The sequence below is a fragment of the Vicia villosa genome, unplaced genomic scaffold, assembly GCF_029867415.1.
Source record: "Vicia villosa cultivar HV-30 ecotype Madison, WI unplaced genomic scaffold, Vvil1.0 ctg.002098F_1_1, whole genome shotgun sequence".
NCBI lineage: Eukaryota > Viridiplantae > Streptophyta > Magnoliopsida > Fabales > Fabaceae > Vicia > Vicia villosa.
In genome coordinates, this window is record NW_026705837.1 from 175,203 (window position 1) to 191,517 (window position 16,315).

Consider the following 16,315-nt stretch of genomic DNA (forward strand, 5'->3'; position numbering starts at 1 on the left):
GTCTTCAGAAACAAGCCCAGAATGAGAAGATGAGAAGTTCTTATGTATGAGTATCTTCTGAAATGAAATTTCTTTTATAAGAAGTTCTGATTGAAATCAATTAGAAATTGTGATTCAGTTATTACTAACGTTTCAATGTCTAAGCTGATTCAGAATCTCTTTAAAAGCAAAACAGCTGTAACTGGCTATACAGATGGTAAACACGTGTTCACTATTCCTGGACAAGCGTGCGTGCAGTTGAGGGGACGTCTACTTAGGTAACTGTGCAAATCACGTCTTTTGTCATTATTATCTCTCCTCACGTCACGTAACATTAAATGCTTTTCATCATTTACTCTCTTTCAGTTTTCTTTTTATATTCTTCAAACGTTTCTTTTCCCTCTTATATTTCTCTCACTTTGCATTCAGTTTCTTTTTCGTTCTCTCTCTTTGCATTCATATCATAAACCCTAGCAGTTTCCAATATCTGCAACTTCATCATGAATCCATCGTCAAGCTCTGGGAATCAAGATAATGATCGGAAACAAAAGAGAAAGGCAACTGCTGAACCAGAAACCAAACCAAAAAGAGTAAGGATCACCTATGACCCTCTCAAAGTGAACCCGTTTGAAGCTATGATGTCTGGAAATTACTCTAGACGTGTGTATCAACCCCTTGACGGTACCCCTCAATCACCTCCCTCTTCACATACCTCCACCACCTCTTCCTCCTCATTCATCCTCTCAGAACCACCTTCTTCACCATCTGATATCTCCTCTCCTTCAACCCATCCATCAGATATTTCTTCATCTCTCTCACACCCTTTTCCCACCAGAACACCTAACCCCTATAGTGTTGTTTTTCCCGACTCCAGGTTCACTGTCAACCCTCCAACTCCTACCACTCAATCATTTCTGGAGCTTTTACATTCTGATGTAAATGGCTGGTTGGAGATTCTGGGTGCTGCTCACCTTAACCATCTGGATGAGTATGCTACAAGCAACCTTTGGGATACCTTTCGTCAGGATTTTCTGGTTAGGGCTACAGACACTCAGAGAAGGATCATGTCTGAAGCTCCTGGTATTCGTGGTCTTCGGTTGGAAGTTGGTGAAAGCAGCTATCACCATCTCATCAGGAACAGAAGTGTTCTTGAGAAGAAGATACCTGCAGATGAGTTGGAAGAAGAAAATCTCTGCAGAGACATCGTGGTGTGGAAACCATGGTTTCCTGTGCTGACTGGAGATTTTCAGTGGCTGTTTAACTGGTTCAGAATGAACCCTTCTGAAAAAGCACCTCACATGGTCTTTCCAGTAGTGGTCTATCCTGCTGAAGTTGCTGGTCCTACTCCTCCAACAAACCTAGCAGATATTCTTCAAGCGCTGGAAGTTGGAACTTCTGAGCTGCCTGAACCAGAATATGCTAAGGCTACTTCTGAGTCAGACTCAGATGAGGAAATGGAAGATGCACAAGCTGAAGATCTCCCAGAAGATCACCCTGCTGAGATTGCTGTCCCTTTTGGCAGAAATTCAGGTGCCTCTTCTTCTGGTGAAACCTCAGTTCTGATGGAGACCTTGGAAGCTCTTCATCAGAATCAAGCTATGCTGGCTTCTCGTTTGGACGCGCAAGAAGTAGCCAATGCTGAGTTTCGCTCCTTCATGGCAAGGCAAGCTACAAGCACTGACGGGATTCATGATGTTCTGGCGCGGATTTTGCGTAGGCTAGGATCTTAGTCCTTTGGTCTTTGTAGTTTTCTTTCCTTGTTGCATCTGTTTTCCTGCATTCCTCTCTTGTAATCCTTTTTGTTGATTATCAATGAAAAGTTTCTTTGCTTTTACATTCCAGTGATTTTATTTGTCGTTTTATTCATCTGAATCTTTTGAAATATTCTTTTTGATGTTATGACAAAAAGGGGGAGAAGATAAATGATAAATGATTTGATTAATCTATCAGTTGCTGGGTAAAGCTCCCACACATTTACTAACAAGAACTGCAATTTCTATATGGTTTAAGTGTTTTGCAGATATAAAGAAGTGAAGAGAATCTTCAAAGCAAACACAAGAAGCAAAACCATAAGAAGTGTTATTCTGTAAAAAGAATAAGCTCATGGAAACTGAAGCAAGCTAAGTGCTATCAAGCTTCAGAAATCAGAAATCAGAAGAATGAATCAGAAGCACTGATAATAGAATTTGATCCATATTTGTCTATTTGCTCTGACAAAATTCTATTTGCTCTGATACATTATTTTAGCCTATATGGCTCTGATACATATCATGTGTTCTAATATACATTTTATGTTCTGACTCGTTCATGCTGACTTTTGTCGTTTAGTTTTTTGTTCTGTAACATTTCAGGATGTAGAGATGCTCTGATGATGCTCTGGTACATTCAACAATGTTCTGATACAAATCTAGCATGAAGTGATGATTGGTAGAAATTCAAGTTATGAAGCTGTCCTAAATGGAAGCAGAAATCAGAAGCTGTGAATGTTCTGAAGATCAAAGAAATTCAAGTTCTGAAGCTGTCCTAGATGGAAGCAGAAATCAGAAGCTGTGAGTGTTCTAGGGATCTAAAGAAATTCTAGTTCTGAAGCTGTCCAATGGAAGCAGAAGTCAGAAGCTATGAATTCTCTGAAGACAGAAGCTTATGTGATCGTCTCTACCGAAATAATCAGGGAAGTCTTTTATTAAAGTTCTTCGAGTATTTATTTCAGGGGGAGATTATTTATCTCAGGGGGAGATTGTTAATCTCAGGGGGAGACATATTCATATGCTTATGCTATAGCTGTGTAATTTGTCTTTTGCCGTCTGCTCTTTCTGATCGCAAATTCATATCATTTATATATGTTTTTGTCATCATCAAAAAGGGGGAGATTGTTAGAACAAGATTTGTTCTGATCAATTATCTTAGTTTTGATGATAACAATAATATGAATTTTGCTTAAGATAATATGGTACTCTAATCCAATGCAATTTCCTTTTCAGGAAATATATAAAGAGTATGCATAATTCAGCGCTCAGAAGCTTTGTCTCAAGGGTTCAACATGCAACATCAGAACATGGTCTGGCAAGACATCAAAAGATGGTCGAAGCAGAATCAGAACATGGGTCTATGGAAGCATCAGAAGAACATAAGATCGGAAGCACTGAAGTTCTGATGGTATCACGCTCAGAAGCACTTCAAGATCAGAAGATCAGAAGATGCTTTGCACCGAGCTGTTTGACTCTGATGATATTCAAACGTTGTATTCACAAACATCAGATCAGAAGGAAGTACAAGTGGCAAGCTACGCTGACTGACAAAAGGAACGTTAAAAGCTATTAAAGGCAACGTCAGTAGACACAGCGTGAACAAGGCTCGAGGTAGTTGACAAAAGTGTATAACATTAAATGCGATGCTGTACGGAACACGCAAAGCATTAAATGCACTCAACGGTCATCTTCTCCAACGCCTATAAATATGAAGTTCTGATGAGAAGCAAGGTTAACGATTCTGAATAAAAACAACTCATATTAACTTGCTGAAACTCTGTTCTACTCAAAGCTCAGAATCTTCATCTTCATCAAAGCTCACTACATTGCTGTTGTAATATATTAGTGAGATTAAGCTTAAACGTTAAGAGAAATATCACAGTTTGTGATTATAGCTTTTAAGAAGCAATTGTAATACTCTTAGAATTGATTACATTAAGTTGTAAGGAACTAGAGTGATCGTGTGGATCAGAATACTCTAGGAAGTCTTAGAGGTTATCTAAGCAGGTTGTAACTAGAGTGATCGTGTGGATCAGAATACTCTAGAAAGTCTTAGAGGGTATCTAAGCAGTTGTTCCTGGAGTGATCGGTGTGTGATCAGAAGACTCTGGAAGACTTAGTTGCTGACTAAGTGGAGAACCATTGTAATCCGTGCGATTAGTGGATTAAATCCTCAGTTGAGGTAAATCATCTCTGCGGGGGTGGACTGGAGTAGTTTAGTTAACAACGAACCAGGATAAAAATAACTGTGCAATTTATTTTATCTGTCAAGTTTTTAAAGCTACACTTATTCAAACCCCCCCTTTCTAAGTGTTTTTCTATCCTTCAATAGGAAGTGTTCTTGACATTGGGTCTGGACTTCTGATCAACCCTTTTAATAAGTCTGTTAAATTGCTTTCCAAGCATGGCTATGACGTCTGATAAATTCTCATCACTTACACCATTGATTTCTTTTGAATTATCACCTGTGTTGGTGACAAATGCAATGCTTTTGTTCTTCTTTTCAACAGGCTCACAGATGCTTGACTCAAAGGTTTGGAGAGAACCAAGAAGTTCGTCCAGCTTCATGTTGCTGATGTCTTGAGCTTCCTCTATGGCAGTTACCTTCATATCAACTCGCTTAGGCAGTGATCTGAGGATCTTCCTTACCAGTTTTTCTTCAGTCATTTTCTCACCTAAGGCTGCAGAGTTGTTTGAAATCCCGCGGACATTCATGTAAAACTCATAAATGGTTTCATCCTCTTTCATCTTGAGATTTTCAAACTTAGTGGTAAGTATTTGAAGTCTCGACATCTTTACCTTGGACGTGCCTTCATGTGCTGTTTTGAGAATATCCCAAGCTTCTTTAGCAAGCTCACAGTGTTGTACAAGTCTGAAGATGTTTTTATCAATACCATTGAATAATGCACTTAGGGCCTTGGAATTGCCCAACGCTAACTCTTCTTCAGATTTGCTCCATTGAGTTTTAGGAATTAGAACAGTGGTTCCATCTTCCAGAATTTTCTCAGGATGTTTCCATCCACTTTCAACAGCTCTCTAGGCCTTGCTGTCCACTGACTTAATGACTGCTACCATACGAGGTTTCTAGTAGTCATAGTTAGAGCCATCCAAGATAGGTGGTTTGTTTCCAAACACTAACAGTTCCTTCTCCATAGTACCAGAATTTTGTTATCCCTAGATCTCACCCAGATGTAAAGAGGCAGGGTGCCTGCTCTGATGCCAATTGAAAATTCTATAACACACGCTCGATGTCAAACTGGATGTTATGACATCCACAATTATGCAGCACAGACAGTAATAACAAAACAGCATAAAATAGTAAAGAACACACATAATTGTTTACCCAGTTCCGTTCAAACAACCTACTCTGGGGGCTACCAAGCCAGGGATGAAGTCCACTATCAGTAGTATCAATTCAAAGTTAAACTCCCTCGTTTACAACTTCTCACTTAATCACTACCCAATGACCTTTCTACCTAGGTTCTACCTAGATATGGAATATCTCCATTCCACTCCCCCTCAATCACAGCAGTGATTACACATACACAATAAACAATTACAGATAGAAGACACACTTCAAAACACACCTTGATCTGCTTAAAAGCTTCAATCAAGAGACACACTTCAAAACACACCTTGATCTGCTTAAAAGCTTCAATCAAGAGACCCACACTCGTGCTTAAAAGCTTAGAGTGACACAATAAAAACACAAACTAATTCCAACGCAATCATCAAAGATAATAGTGTGGGTCACACGAGACAGTTACAGAACAGCAGTTCTTCACAATACACAATCTTCTGTCTGCCTTCCAAATTAGGATTGCAGGTCTTTTTATATGCAGTCTTGGGCCTTGGGCTTTTTAAGAAACACATTAGGGTTAACAAAATTAACCTAATTCACACGCCAACTGTCTGTTACACAATGTGCTGTCAGTAGGATCTTCTGAACGAAATTTTCAGCACTCAATAAAAAGTTTCCTAAACAGATAAAAGTGATAAATCAGGAAACACAATTAATAAACACTAACAGCTCCTGCTGTCACACATGGATGTCATGACATCGATCATGACATTCACTACAAAACCTGTATTAGCTCCACACATATATGCAACCTGCATATACACAATCAACCAGGTATGTTTTACCAATAATGCAGCCAACATGCAAACACCTTCAGACATGCATCCGGGTGGGGTATTGTTTATGAGTCTATACCATAAGAAGAACAATCATTAACATAAATTGATAGATAAAGACGTAGAATGTTATATTTTTTTAACCACTTCATCCTTACATATTTTTTTAGATTGTCATGTCCCTTGTTTAACCACTTGACATGTACAAATCTCGTGCTTGAGACATTGAGGATCATTATGTTATAATCCAGGCCCAACAAGTGTTAATGTAGTCGATCTTTTAGCTCAACATCTCGTAAGTGGGAGTGAGAATACTAAAAAGAGACGAGGCAAGGTTGATAACGTGTCGGGCGTGAGGCAAGTCATCCGCATTCTCCTGCTATATAAGAGATGACTCATCAACCTTATTCCAACAACTGAGAGGACATTTGTGATCAATGTTGACTAATAGTCACGTCTCTCGTCATATTAAAGAGATGAGTCGCCAATCACGCTCTTTGATAGATTAAGGTCAAACTCTTTATGATCGAGTTTGTAACTAAAATACTAGCATTCCTCGTACAATTATCGAAACTATAAATATCTAACTAATATCTAGGTAAAAAAACCACTTATTCATGTACCACTAATTTTAAAAGTTGTTGTTTAGTTTATTGTAGACTATGTCACTTATATTGTATTCACCACAATTACATTATTAAATTTAAGTTTAAATACACTTTTGGTCCCTGTAAGTTAGTGAGTTTTTGATTTTCGTCTCTGTAAGTTTTTTTTGTATGAGTCCCTATATTTCACTTTCGCGTTCGTTTTAGTCTCTAATATCAAAATCCGCAGGAAACCTGCAGATTTTCCTGCGGATTTTAGCTTTAAGGACTAAACCTCAAACAAAAAGTAAGATATGAGAACTCAAACAAAAAAAAAACTTACATAGACGAAAATCAAAAACTCACTAAGGGACTAAAAGTGCATTTAAACCTTAAATTTATTATTACAATTATTAATGTGTATAATTTTTTAAACTTAAACTAAAATTGAGTTAGGCTAACATAGACATCATCGTGTTTCACATTGGACATGTTGGACAATAATTGATGATTTGATTTTTTTTTTTTTGCTATGTAGGCATGCTTTGACTATATTTTCCTACTAGTACACCATAAGTTTACGGCACCAACATGACGTGTATAAAAAAATTAACTAATTTAGTTTTACATTATTGTGTAAATAAGATGATTTTTTTTTCTGATATTTCTTTTACCCGGATATTAAATATTTTATCTATACATAAATTACAAATAAAGGACATATTTAGTTGAGTAAATTTGATGAGAAAAAAAAAATATGAGTCAAAACTTAACACTCTTTCTTCTTAAACATCAAAGTGAAAAGTGAAAAATGTAGATTTTAATTAGATAAGATAACTGAAGCAACACTAACCATCAATTCTTATTATTCTACTAATTGAGATATACTACATCATTAAATATGTCATAATATTATTGAAAATTATTAAAAAAATTAAAAAATTAAAAAATTAAAAAATTAAAGTTAAATATTTTTTATTCTTAATTATTTTTAATTTTTTAACATTATATTTAGATTACATATTAAATAATTTTAAAATATAAAGTTTTTGTTGAAAACATATTTTTTAAATACTTCAAGAAATAAAATGTTCGACTCTCAAGACAACATTTCTATGTTAAGCATAAATGTTAGATTTGTAAGGAGTTATGTCATTGGAATTTTTATTATTATTTTAAAATAATAAATAAATATATATAACTTTGTTTATAAATTAACATGAAATAAAAATAAAAAATAAAAAATGACTTAAATAAGTTAGATAAGATTATAGAAATTAATTTAAAATTATTCAATAACATTAATAATAAATTAAAATTGTAGAACCTAATTTGAAGAAATTAAAAAATAAAATAAAAATAAATATACCAATAATAGTATTCAAATTTATATAAAAAATAGTTTCTTTTGTCTTAATAAATAAAAGGCTTAATTATAGTTTTGGTCTTCTTATTTTAGCTGATTCTAGATATTACTTCATTTATTTTAAATTCAAACAATTTTGGTCCTCCTCTCACATTTTTCCACTTAAAATTGACGATATATTCATTTTAAATGACATTTCACTTATGACATATGACAAATCATCAGGTATGAACTATTTGTGAAACTTTATAGATAAAACATATTAGTTAAAAATGGACAACTCATTGACTTTCAATTCAAAAAAGTGACAGGGAGATCAAAACTTTTTAAATTTATAACTTTCCAACTAATTTCATGACTTATTTAAAATAAGGGAACCAAAATTATCCAAATCCTAAATGATAAAACTAAAAATGATGTATATCTAAATATTAATACAAACCCACAACTAATTAAAATGTAAAAATAAAAAAGTTATGATTATTGTCATCATGTTCTTTGTTCCTACCTCTTTCTTCCTACCTAAATTGGGGCCAAATTAAAATTGGCCCATCATAGTAATAAAATCATAGGTGTGAATCACGACTAGTCCAAACTAGTCTTAATCTTAGAAGAAGTTCAATTTAGCCACTTAAACTCAAAAAGAAAAAAATATTTAAGACAAGGGTAACATAAAGAGAAGAGAGGACAAAAGGTAGAATACCTATCTAGATATGGATCACGTAGAAATAAGGTTCTAGAACTTAGAGAGAAGATAATCAAAGTAGAGTCGTTAGATGACAGAATGGATTATAAGCTGACATTTGTCACTATGGAAGTTAATGATTAGAGCTAAAGGACAAGGATCAAGAGAAATTCTACTAAAACCCTTATATTAAGAATCATGGCTACATAAGTAAGGTACACAGTCTTGAAAAGGAAAATAACATTTCACCTTTTGTCTCCTTCATTAATTGTCTTAGACGACATAGTATTTTGCACGTACCACACCCATCGCTCCTCTAAACCGATAAAGAGCTCTCAAAATGATACATTACTTGACGTTTTCATCTTGTTTATCTCCAACTAGTACTCATTATTAGGAGTTTTTTGTCTAAGAGAGATTAGTGGCAGCGACACCGGAAACACTATATACAACATTCTTTTTCTTTTCATGATAAGATGATGCTTTTCGGGAGCATGAGTGATCCTGGTGGTCAAAAAACGAAGAACTATGATCCCCCGTTAACTAGACACTTGACCGATGGAAATACATGTCCACCTTGGAAGGAAAGAATGGATCCTCTCTCATCGGTTGTAAAGATTTACTATTAAACAAAACAAATAACCACATTCAAAGTCTCGTCATCGATGATTTTGGCATACCCCATAAAGAGAGGTGTTCCCTCCTCTCACAAGGAGATATGTCCCTAAACAAAACATTCCCACCATTGAAACACAACAACTCTCTTTCTACGACAAATAATTAGTCAACGGTGTCCCAAATCATTAGATAGTCATCATTATCATATTGATAATAGATGCTTGTAACGTTCAACGTGTAATGGTGGATCAGCGAAGCTCGTGTGAATTTATGTGCACTACGACATACTAGAAGTTAATCTTACATTTCATACTAAAACCATATTATATGAGGGAAATCTCCTAAAACCATATTATGGTGGAAATATATAAGGATTTGACGCGACAATCGAGAGACTCCTAGGATATGTGGAACTTTCGATAATAATTGAGACCGGTTGCAAGATGAGAATAACCAAGATAAAGTTCTTAATTATAGAATGTGACTCGGTCTACAACTGTATCATCGGGCGACCTTCACTGGAAACTTTAGGGGCGGTTTCTTCAAATTATTTAACTAGCTTTGACAATTAAGGTGTCTTTGTTATATACTATGCATGCTCCTCAAACATTCATAATATCCTAGCAAGTAATATTATGTGCTTTTGATTAAAACTTGTTAAGGTGTTCCTAAGTGTTCAAAATATAACAAGTACATCAAAATTGATAAAAGTACAAAATTGGGAATTTTCTTCATTTTCACAATTTATAAGGAGTCTTATTAAATATAGGTAAAAGTTATATTGGTCTTGAGGAGGAAATAATGTTTTTAGAATAAAAAGTAGTTTTCAAACTTTCCCTTATTGACTTGTCTCACAAAGAGTATTTGATTGATATTTTAATTAGGCATACTTCTCAAATGATTAAGCTTGTTAATCTCAATCTTGCATGCCCTAATCGTATGTGCCATATGTTCATTGACATAAGGTATTTCACCTATTGGTTTAGAAGGCAAACAATTTGATTTTATAAATTGTGTTTCTTCTAATACCACTAAATAGGACAAAGACATATGTTGTACTTATATCTTTAAAAGACTTTTGATTAAAGACTATATTATAACCATTGTCGCTTAATTGATTAATGTTTAGTTATGTATGAATCATTCAACCAATAAAACATTATTAACAAAGGGAAGATAATCGTTAACATCGTGAGGCATTGGAATATAAGTCTTTCTTCTATCACATGTCATGAGCATCCGTTTTCCAGATACCACGAATAATCTGTCAACTTTATTTTTAAATAAATATTCAATAATATATAATTTTGTATTTATGTACCCAAATTTTCTTTGGCCCTCTTTAGTTAGTTCTTAGAGGTTTCCTTTATTTCTATGTTTTTAGGACAGGACCAGTTCTTTCATTCTGACCTCCTTTCAAAAAACAAATGTAATAAAATATAAGGATCACAAGCTTTAATTATTGGATCACAAACATATCCTAAACCTATCTTTTAGTTCCTACGAAAAAAAGAGACACCATTGTTTAGCAATAGACGAAACAAAGAAAAGTCTCCACATGTAATTTTCTGTCAAATCTGAATATATCTAATGCCTAACTAAACAAGAGAAACACAAATGAAAAAGTTAAACTAAAGTGTAACTTTATTAATTTATTTTGCTTTATAATTTATTTATTAAAAAAAAACATTATTAAAGTTAATTGTCAATATTTTTATAATTTCCAATCAAACTTTAAGACTTTTATAGTCTTCATCGTTTTCTTTTTGAATAAACTTTTAGTCTACATAACTACCTTATAACAATTTCTTTTCTCAATTAGGCGTCTCAAGTTTTAGTTTCTTTCTTTTGACATTTCAAATGTTTATATTAATTAAGAAAATTAAGAAACAATTAACTATGATATTTATCAATGTTATGCCGCATGCTGAATGGCATTAAACAGCTACTACAAATCAAAAGCAAAGTTTGTGTCCATCTGTAGACCAACTAGTAAACAATTGACAAGTTTAATTTCATCTTGTAATACTAAAAGTTGGTATCTAGAAGAAGAATAATAATAATATTGAATTATTCTCAATATGATGAGTGTTGTTGATATATAATTTTGTTAGAAAAATCAAATCAAATCGAATTAATTATAATAAAATATCACTTGAGTCGAATTAAATAATTTTAATTTATTTAAAATCAAACTGAATCAAAAATATTAATTTCGTATATTAGTTTCAAATTTTAAAATTTACAAAGCTGTTAAAAGACAGTTATTCTCAATTGTTATATTTTCTATAAAATTAAAAAAAAAATTTAACTTTTAAAATTTTTTTTCATTTTCGATTTCAGATAGATTTTAATTTATATTATATTTATTTATTATTTAATTTGATTCAAAAACTATAACAGATGTTCAGTTCACTAACCAAATATTATATTTTGATTATTTTAACTTCATTTTAATTAGGTTTGACAATTTTTTTAATAATTTAAAATATGAATATTGAACAAAGGCACGAATAATGCAAACGGAATATCAAATACGTTTTTCAAATTAAAGATTAACATTGAATTATTTTTTTGGTAAACAAAAGAAACATTGAATACTTTTTTATGTGAACAGAATATGGAATATTTTATAGCATGCGTTTATTCAACTTATTAAACAAATATTTTAACGTGTTTCATTATTGGTTGAAAAATGTCGTTATTAGGTCTAGTCAGCCTCTTGGTAAGGTCAAATAAGACAAACATTATCCTCTACCAAATATTTTTCTCTAATATTAATAAAATATTTCTACCAACTCAAATATTATGCATTAAAATTTTCAAAAGTTGTTGCTCCTACAACAAGACGTGCATGGAAAATCATCACAAATCTATAAACTAAATTTGAAAAGTAAGACATGGTGAGCACATAGTTTATACAACCTATAACCACCTCTTATTTTTTTCTCTATATAAAGACACCAAAGTTTAGGACATAAACATCACAAACCAAAACCTCAAAAACCAAAACCTTAAAAAAACAAAAACCTCAAAAACAAAAACCTAGTATCATTTTTCAATGGCTTCACTTCCTTTGGTAACAACTCTTTTGATTTTGTTTCCTTTTCTTTTCTCAACTATTGTTTATGGTTACTCTCTAAGTTCCATAAAATCATGGTGTAACCAAACACCTTACCCTCAAACATGTGAGTATTATTTAACCAACAATGCTTTCAACCAAACTATAAAGAGCAAATCCGATTTCTACAAGGTTTCGCTTCAACTCGCGATCCAACGAGCACAAAAGGGCGAACAAAATACTCATTCTCTTGGCCCGAAGTGCCGTAACGCGCAAGAAAAAGCCGCTTGGGCGGATTGTATTGAACTCTATGATTTTACGGTCCAAAAGCTTACTCAAACAACCAACCCTAATTGCAAACATACCGATTCTCAAACATGGCTTAGTACCGCTTTGACGAATCTCGAAACATGCAAGAGGGGATTCTATGACCTAGGTGTCACAAACTATGTCCTACCTTTGATGTCCAACAATGTAACAAAGTTGTTGAGTAACACCTTGGCTCTCAACAAGGTTCCTTTCCAAAAACCTAGTTACAAAGATGGATTTCCGACATGGGTTAAGCCCGGTGATCGGAAGCTTCTTCAAACTTCCTCGGCCGCCTCGAAGGCGAATGTCATCGTTGCTAAAGACGGTTCCGGTAAGTACACGACCGTGAAGGCGGCGACCGATGCTGCGCCGAGTGGTAGTGGAAGGTATGTGATATATGTGAAGGCTGGTGTTTACAATGAACAAGTTGAGATCAAAGCAAAGAATGTTATGTTGGTGGGAGATGGTATTGGGAAGACTATAATCACAGGTAGCAAAAGTGTTGGAGGTGGCTCCACTACCTTCCGTTCAGCAACCGTTGGTAAGCACTTATAGTAACACTTTAATGCATCATTATTTGCTTGCAAAAGTTTTTATAACAAATATATAAAAAAAACCAACAAACAATCAAAAGTCATCCGTCACCGTTTATGTTATTAGGTCAGATATCACGTTCGAACTCAGAATCTCACAATACATGTGAGTTTTTGCGGTTGTTATCACTTCGTCTAGAAAAAAAAAAAGATTTTTCAACTATTAGATTAATACAATAGTAGGTGTTTGGTTGGAGATGCTAGTTGCAAATGATCCAAAATGAACTTCAATGATATTTATTAATATTTATGGAGGAGTAATTAGTTATTGGTTAACTATACACATACATACATATTGGTATAGATAACTAAAAATTTATCCCTAGTCTATTTATACTAACTATCGTTATCATATTTATTACTTTTATTAATTACAAATTTCATACATGCTGTTAATCAATAATTAAACTATCAATATGTTATTTTCAAATATTAAATATTCTTTTCTTGCTTTGGAAGTTAGCCGGATTATTTCAAAGTAATAAAACAATACATATTAATTTATATTTTTTAAATATAATTAACTATTTATTTATTTCCAAATTAGGTTAAACTAATTTTTAATATTATCATCGTAAATATTTTTTGGAGATTAACTATATAAATTTGTTGTCTCTATCAAAAACTATAAAAGAGACGTGCCGACAATAATCTATATTAATATCTCATAAAACAAAATAGAAAAAAAGACAATCTAGATTAATATTTTTCTTTCACAAGGACCACACATATATAGTTTCCTATGTGGTAACACATTAATTTCATCAAATAAGGGCCCACTTTTGAAGTACTTTAATTTAAAGAAGAGTATGAAATATTAGGTGCTTAAGAAACCATCTATATCAAAATTAGTTTATAACAGTTTTAAAAATAGATAGGTCATAATCATAATCTGTTAGAATGTCAATTTACATAAACAAGATAGGAACTAGAAGTATTATATATTTTATAATGAATATTTCTACTAGGGTTTAGTTTTGAAAAATGTTCATAGAAATTAATAGTCAATGGAACTTTTCTTTAATATGACTTTTTCATTTCAATACCTTGCACTCCACTCAACTTAACCTAGTTGATAGAATGTTTTGTCCTGTGTTTTAGGATGTCGATTTTGATGTTTCTCTTAGTGAATTCTGATCGGTTGATAGTTGTTATGATAATTTGAAAGCGAAAATTTTAATAATTGAAATTTTTTGTAGTGTTATGAATTTTTGAGTTCGTTACAGTAGTTTTTTATTCTCTTTCAACTTAATTATGTGACACATTTTTGTGCGATTTGATAATTTTTATTGTGTATTTTGGTGATTTTTTTCGTATATTTCTATTATATTATTTTTGCTATTAAAAAAAATATCTTCAAATATAAATTTTTTAATTTAATATTTAATATTTTTATTTTTTTCAGCTGCGGTTGGTGATGGATTTATAGCTCAAGACATCACATTTAGAAACACAGCAGGAGGAGCAAATCATCAAGCTGTTGCATTCCGTTCCGGCTCCGATCTTTCGGTATTTTACAAATGTAGCTTCGAAGGTTACCAAGACACACTATATGTTCATTCCGAGCGACAATTTTACCGTGAATGTAACATCTACGGAACCGTCGATTTCATCTTTGGCAACGCCGCGGTCGTGTTGCAAAGTTGCAACATTATCGCAAGAAACCCGCCACAAAAAACAATCACCCTCACCGCTCAAGGACGAACCGATCCAAACCAAAACACCGGAATAATAATTCACAACTCTAAGGTTACGGCCGCGTCCGACCTAAACCCTAGCTCGGTTAAATCGTACCTCGGTCGCCCGTGGCAAAAATATTCAAGAACCGTTTTCATGAAGACCTCTATTGATAGTTTTATTAACCCTGCTGGTTGGTTGGAATGGAGTGGTAACTTTGCTTTGGATACTTTATATTATGCTGAATATGCTAATACAGGTGCAGGTGCTTCCACTTCAAATAGGGTTACATGGAAAGGTTACCATGTTCTTACTAGTGCTACTCAAGCTTCACCTTTCACCGTTGGTAATTTCATTGCCGGAAGTTCATGGTTACCGAGCACCGGTATCCCTTTCACCGCCGGACTCTAAGTGTTTGTGTGGAATCACAGCGAGTTTATCAGAATCAGAGTGAAACTCTGATTTTGTTAAATTCGCTGTTTATCCATACATTCATAATTTATCATTGGAATTTATGTTGCATTATTATTTGTTGAATATAATTGTGTTACTAATTAATTGATTGGCTGTCCTATTGTAATATGAAAATAAAATAATTTAGCATGGCCAATAAATTAATTGTATGGTTAGTTGTATTGCTTTATTTTGAAGAATTATTGGTCTTTTTGTTTAATTGTATTTGAGTAAAGAAATGAATAAAGATGAAAGTTTCATTAAATTTTTTGTCATTTTCTATTTGTTTATGTTATGTTATGCAAGAATCACTATAGGTGGTTGCAAAATTCTTGCTTCTTTTAGAAATTGGTTTGATTTTCTAATGATGATGTATGAGATGAGAATGGAATTAGGTTCATGTCACGGGGTTTTAAAAGTTAGAAGTTGAAAATTAATTTGAAGTGACTTTGAATGAATAATTAATTTGGAATATATAATTAGATGCCAACAGCTAGTTTGTAGTATAGTCCATGTATATCAATATCATTGACTTCTTGACAAGACAAAATGAACATTTGTCACCTCTTGTACACATAATTAATTAAATAAGCCGCACAATTATCTCATGATTCAATCGGGTCAACTTTTGCTCGTAAGCTATAAGATTTCTAGATATGTAATACTAATAGGATAGGTGTTTCAAATAAAATAATAAGGGTAACTTGTGTTTTGAAAACACATGTTAAGAAATTCAAAAAAACAAATTAAAATATTAATAAAAAAATTTAACTAAAACTTTTTAATAAAATCAACGTACAATTTTCATAATAAATTGTTTATATATATTAGGACACACATTAACATCATACATAAATTAATAAATATGTGAATATTTTTTAATTTAAGATTTAATATGATTTAAAGCAAGGTAATAATGTTCTCTTTTGGCATAGTTGTTGGTTGGTCGATCAACCGCTCCGTGTTTCTTTTCCGCACTTGTTTGATCGTACAACCAACAATTTATGTGTGGTGAAGGATATCCTTAATCCGAACAATGGTGACATTTTGTGGAATTGGGAAGTCATCTTCGGTGATGAGGTTTTGATTTATTTGGTCCCGAATG

The 16,315-nt window shown here is 32.9% G+C and overlaps 1 protein-coding gene across 1 annotated transcript; it reads left to right on the forward strand.

The window, feature by feature from the left end:
• The first annotated feature begins 12,088 nt into the window (after positions 1 to 12,088).
• LOC131637843 (pectinesterase 2-like) lies at positions 12,089 to 15,475 on the forward strand. Its single transcript, XM_058908415.1, has 2 exons — positions 12,089 to 13,028; positions 14,486 to 15,475. The coding sequence occupies exons 1-2, from the start codon at positions 12,179 to 12,181 to the stop codon at positions 15,166 to 15,168; spliced, it is 1,533 nt and encodes a 510-aa protein (XP_058764398.1). The 5' UTR covers positions 12,089 to 12,178; the 3' UTR covers positions 15,169 to 15,475.
• Positions 15,476 to 16,315: the final 840 nt, after the last annotated feature.